The 6118-nt window shown below is 38.1% G+C and overlaps 1 protein-coding gene across 3 annotated transcripts in view; it reads right to left on the reverse strand.

Moving 5' to 3' along the window:
- The window catches only part of csnk1db (casein kinase 1, delta b), an 18282-nt gene extending 15069 nt beyond the window's left edge, over positions 1-3213 (reverse strand). For all 3 annotated transcript variants that reach the window (XM_035662483.1, XM_035662474.1, XM_035662489.1), the window contains exon 1: positions 3138-3213. In XM_035662483.1, the coding sequence (XP_035518376.1) occupies positions 3138-3213 (76 nt within the window). The remainder of the gene's footprint in view (positions 1-3137) is intronic.
- Positions 3214-6118: the final 2905 nt, after the last annotated feature.

Below are 6118 nucleotides of genomic sequence, written 5' to 3' on the forward strand. Positions count from 1 at the left end.
TCCCTTTAAAATCTTTCAGAAAATGATGTAAGTGTATCGAATCGTATCGAATCGTATCGTTGGCTGAATATCGTGATATATATCGTATTGTGATAATGTCGTGTATAGCAATTATTTTGACCAAGATAACTGTGACATGACATCTATATCTTTGATAAGCAGGAACAGATAAATATAGCACTTTGCTCTTAATTCACTGTGCATCATTTTTGGAATTATGACGATTATGATGAGATACAGTTTCTTGAATTGTAATATGGAATCTTGATAGTATCAAATACAGCGTATCGTCCCAGCCCTGCTGCTTAAGGCATGTTTCATTCCCAGTTATACACAATGTTTATGTTTCTGATGTGAATGTGAAGAGTGTTTGTGGACTAGAGGAAACCCCCATGGAGCAGGGCAGGAAATGTGCCCTCATCAAACTAGTTCACAAACATACAAACCTGGCTGGATGGGGCCCTTCTGGACTGGCCACCAGAGAGTTGCAAAGTGGGGGAGCCGCCGGTTCTTTCAGTGATATTCTTAAAGTCCAACTGAAATGAACTAGCCATGAAATAAAATACAACACCCCTTTGATGGCACCTCCTAGTTTTGCATCAACTCGACATAATTCCGTATGTTATCTGTCTACGTAGATTGAGACCCTCTTTTGATACAGCCAATCAAATGTTGAATAAAGCATTTCTATTTATTATAGTCAGAGTATATGGGCACGCTGATCCAGACAGCAGCCTGCTAAACAACCCAAATTAGCTTTCCTGCTAAACCAGGGGTAGGCCACCTCTCTTTAGCCCCTCTCCAGTGGCTCCCTGTGGCTTTGACAAACTGAATTATACTGAATTGTATAACCATTCTTTTTTAACATCTGAATACCCACAAATCTTGGTTTCCATTGCCAAGGAGAAGAACCAGAGGTATGAACCATGGAAGTAAGAAAAATGCTTTGCTTTGTCTACAAAACATGGCACATAGCAGGTTAAATCAATCCATGACTGAACCAGAATTCAAATTTGAATTCATTTTATGCTGCAAATTGTGAAATATTTAAAACTGGTGACCTTAACATGCACCCATATGTTTGTTACATTATTAGGGAGGGTCTGTGACATTTAGGATATTGTTTAAAGACAAATCTGACATGGAATACACATTTTTAGTTAACAGTAATACAATTATTAGTGGATTCATTTTGTGAAAAAAAAAAAAAAGAAAATCAAGCAGCAAATATTTTGATCATCATTTAATTGTGTTGGTTGTTTATCAAGCTCAAATGCCAAAAACCTCTCTTTTCACAATTTTTTTATGTTTCCAAAAACCCCTTCAGTGTCAAATACCACAATGTGACTGACAACAGATTAATCTTCACTATCCATGTAGGTAACACACTGTTTCTGTGGAAATCCCTCTGGCACAGGTGTAAGGTGGCATTTGTCTTTTTGACAGTCCACATCTATTCTGCCACTTCACAAAAGGTGACTCCAACCAGCTGATGTTTTTTTGTTTTGTTTATTTAGTTGTCAAGAACTTAGTAACTGCGGGGTGTGTGTGCTGTGCCAAACCCAGTAGGTTTGTGGGACAGACTTTAAGTTCTTAGCTCAGTTACAGTAACTATATAAATCCCTTTCCAACACACATGCTTTGGTCCAGAACAGAAAGGTCACATGTCAACATCTCTTTAGGCTCTGACCAGAGGCCACCCCGTCCCACGTGTAGTCATGACATGGCAAGATTAAACTCACTCTTGTAAATAACTATTATCTTACAAGTTTCCAAAGCCTGCATATCAAAGACTATTTTGCCTGAGAGCAAGATGGAAACAACAGTATACCCAGTGTTTATCTGATAACAAACATTTCCCATCACAACTCAACAGTAAATCTATGTCATGCATGGCTGATAGATACTAAAAGAAGCAACCTTGGAACCTGAAGGGGGTGGTAGGTTGGGTAGTAACATAGCTGGTACACTAGTTCCTGTTGTTCTTGCCTCTCAGGCCTCAGGGCAGAAACTGCCTTGCCACAAAGCTACTGCCATCTTCAGAACTGGATTTAGCTGACAGAGCAGGGATCAAGCTAGCTTTCAGGCTACTTGTCTATTTAGGTGGCTACTTATTTTCCCAGCTAGAATGACAATCATTGGATTTTATTCAACTCTTGTCTGTAAAATGTCAATGGTCACTGTTTAATGTCTCAGTCAACTCGAAACTGTGTACTTGCTGGCAAACAACTGCAATTAGCTGAATCTACTCAGCTTAAGTACTGTACTAGCGGTTAGATGACTGTGTATTAGGGTTGTAAAAAAAATGTCAAAAACTATCACACTGCGATGTATATATATTTTTGATATTGTATCAATTCTCTAAAATACTATCAATATTTCTGTTTAAACCCTCAATTGCTAGATAGCAGGGTTGTAAACAGGGATATGATGTTGGATGTTAAAGGGAATATGGTAAATATAAATGCATATCTCTCTGTTCTGGTTGCATAAGAAAGGGAGCTTTTTTTAACTCTGATTTTATGCATATGGTGCTGTATTCTATATACTATGAATTTTCCTTACATTTTTTTTTTATTAAATCACAATATATCGCCTAGCTTACAGGATCGCAATATATCATAATATATTGAATCATAACCGTAAAAAGTATTAGTATTATATCCATGGTGTCTCGGTCAACTTGAACCGTGTACTTGCTTGCAAACAACTGCAATTAGCTGGATTTACTCAGCTTTGTTCTGCTTAAGTAACGTTACCGTACTGTAACGGTTAGATGAGTGTGTATACTTATAAAGATTAATTTAAGCCAGCAGTAGAGGCTACGTTTTTACTGGCTTTATGTAAAATCATGTCAGTTAAACAAGCTAGCTGTCTTACCTGAATTTTCTATAGAACCTGCAATGACACAAACAGGTTACGGTATTTTAACTCACATTGGCTTGTTTTGTCATTTCAGCAAGGTTAGACAGCTTACAGTTAACTCAGCAGACAGACAGGAGGAAAAGTAACCATTAGCTGGCTTGCTGACGTACACTGAGGTTAATACGAACATGACATGAACCCAATGTGATATAGACTCGGTATAACGTCCAGTTAGTGAATGTAACGTTACGAGAACAAATGTTTTTACTCACCTAAGTAGATGTCCCCGAAAGATCCACTTCCGATTTTTCTGCCCAGTCTGTATCGGTTCCCCACTCTCAGCTCCATTTCGCCGTTAGCTAACGTTACGTCTGTTGCTTCGTTGGTACCTTCTTGGAAATTAACGTTTCTTATCCTAAAAGTTTAGCTCCAAACCTTTTGTTTACGCTACCTCGGCAAATATTCCACCTTGCTTGACCGGTTTACAACCCCCTTAATTCACACTCCCCCGTCCCCCAGAATCCTTCTGTAACAATACAAATTTCACCATCCCTTTTTTATCTTTCGGAGGAACGAACACCTATAATATCGATATCGTCCGATAGTGTGAGACGCGTAGTTTATGTCCTCCGTATTTTGGGGGTCATTATTGCCCAAAAAGAGAAGGATGGAGACGGATTTTGCCGATAGACTTAACCCCGGTCGTACGCAGCTTCACTCCACTGTCGGATTTTTCCTCCGCCGTGAAAGCTGTCATTCGCTGCTGACGTCACTTCCCCTAGCAACTGCAGGCAGATCTGGAAAAAGACCCCAAAGTGTATTTGGCAGAATCCAAAAGTCGGTCAATTAAATGATGTTCTTATTTTCACTATGTTGTTATTATAGAGATTATTTATTTATGTTTTTTTTGGATGTTGATTTGTAGTCTATTTGTCCTGTCTTGGTTTTGTATACTAATTTTAGCTCTGCTTTATCACTATTGTATTGACCAAATGTTATAGTATTGGCTATGTGTTCTATTTGGAAAATATTTATAAACAGATTTTGGATTTTAAAAGAATTGGTCAATTAAAAATCTGGCAATGTTTTTTTTTTATATACAGTTACATACATATGGAAAACTAGAACAATTCAGATTATGCTAGATTTAGATAGCATTACTTAAACCTTTCATCAAATAGGAACATCTCCTAGTTGTGTTTTATAACTACATAACACTGTTATTCAAATGTTTTTATGAATTTTATGTTGTGTTTTACACGTTTAGGCTGTTGGCATCAGCAGAAGCGTGTCCCCTACTTGACGGAAACACAAGCAAGTTTAAATTTGTGACTGATTATTTACTCATCCAGACATAATAATATATACATGTCATCCATTGGAAAGAATCAAACAAGACAACATTAAGTAACACAGCCTGAAAAGCTCATCTGAGCTACTCTGACCATGATGTTAGGAAACCATGTTTCAGTATATGGTAACATAACCGGCCTTACATGAGCGATTACAGAGCTGTTGACTGCTGTGCCATGCAGGGCTGATTCAACCAAACAGGAATAAAACCTGTCCGGACCCACGGCATGCATGTGCATGTTTGGATCGTGGCTTGTTCTCAAAATAATACGGCAACAAGTGGTTCTGCATATATTGTTGTATTGTGAATGAAAACAGAGTAACTGAACCTGTGCCACAAAGTCATTTAGTTTTGTATATAGCCAGACAAACTGTTAACAGACTGCTCTCTGCTTTATGAGACTGTGGTTGCCATAAACACCGGGCTACCGTTCCTATGAATGTAACTTGATCTCCTGCTGGCAAGACCAGTTTCAACTGTCAGATTGACACTTATCCAGCATCTTTTAGCAACAGTTCTTATATCTGTCTCAGTTCCATGTAGGGAAGTAGGCCACACTCTGCTTCCCCTTTGGACACATCCCATGAAAGGACACATCTAAGATAGACAAATCATATGGAAATCCATGTCTCTGTTATAGAGCAGTAAAGAACCAGTCTGAGTCATGCCCTTATTGTCAGAGTATACAGTATCAGATGTTCATTTTTGCATCTAATATTTTCCGAATGAACTTACATAATACACAGAAGTGGCAAATAACAGTGTGATAAATGATTAGGTAGGATAATGAGAGATGTGTTTTTTGTTTATACAGCCATCTGTCAGATACTGCCAACACCTTGTCATTTACTTTATATGTGCTTAAATTCTGTTACAATAGATAGATAGATAGATAGATAGATAGATAGATAGATGAGGTCTTACTCATATCTAAGCTAGGTCAGCTCCAGCTCTGTAGCCACACCCACGGATGCTGAGATTTTTCTGATTGGCTGCATATGGGCCGGCCACACAGATTTTTTCTCATTGGTCGCCTGTGGGCCAGTCAACAAAAGCAGAGGCAGCTCACATGGCAGACCTGTTGTTCTTCAGATTGGGTAATCCCACTGGCACGTGTAGCCCAATGCTCTGCATGGAGTCTGCCTGCTGCATTCATATCCTGTAGGAATAACAACTGTGACTGTTACCTCATAGTTTCAGATCTTAGAAATGATGATGAGTTTCTGGAGATCTTCTTTAGACTGTGACTTCTTGGTGGTCAGTTAGAGAAATATAATTTTGTATAAACAGCATTGTAATGTTTTCATTAAAAAATACAGCAAGCAGCCATCTAATGTGATGAAACTAATAAGGGTTTTGATGAAACAGTGGAAAAATTAATGTAGTTATTAAGAATGACCAAGAATGCTTTCCTTTTGTATAATTTGAAATTGACAGTAGATGTGCTCCAGTTTCCTCCCATGGTTTAAAAACATACACACCATACAGCATGAGTGGATGTGAGTGTGTTTGTAGGCCTGTGATAGACCAGTGACTTGTTCATGGCATATCCTGCTTCTTGCCCATATATTGGCATTGGCTGCAGCCGGTTGTAGTATTTACCTCCTGTAAGCTAAAGTGGAATGTTTTCAGTAATGGAGGTCATTACTTGTTATTATTTTATTATCTACTCCTATTGAAGCTCTTGGTATGTTGTTTGGCTTAATGTGGACAGGGTGTCCTAAAAAGTTTTAAATCCAATAATCAGAATTTTGCCTTATAAATCCGGTTAAATATGATTTTGACAGGTCTTAAAAATGTATGGTATTATAAAGGTAATGTTACTTGTATAAAAAAATGTCTGTCTTGCTTGCAAATGGAAATATAGGAGTATAGATCCAGCGACCAAATGCATGCTGT

This window comes from Morone saxatilis, unplaced genomic scaffold (assembly GCF_004916995.1).
Source record: "Morone saxatilis isolate NCDOM2014 unplaced genomic scaffold, NCSU_SB_2.0 Contig1, whole genome shotgun sequence".
Classification (NCBI taxonomy): Eukaryota; Metazoa; Chordata; class Actinopteri; family Moronidae; genus Morone; species Morone saxatilis.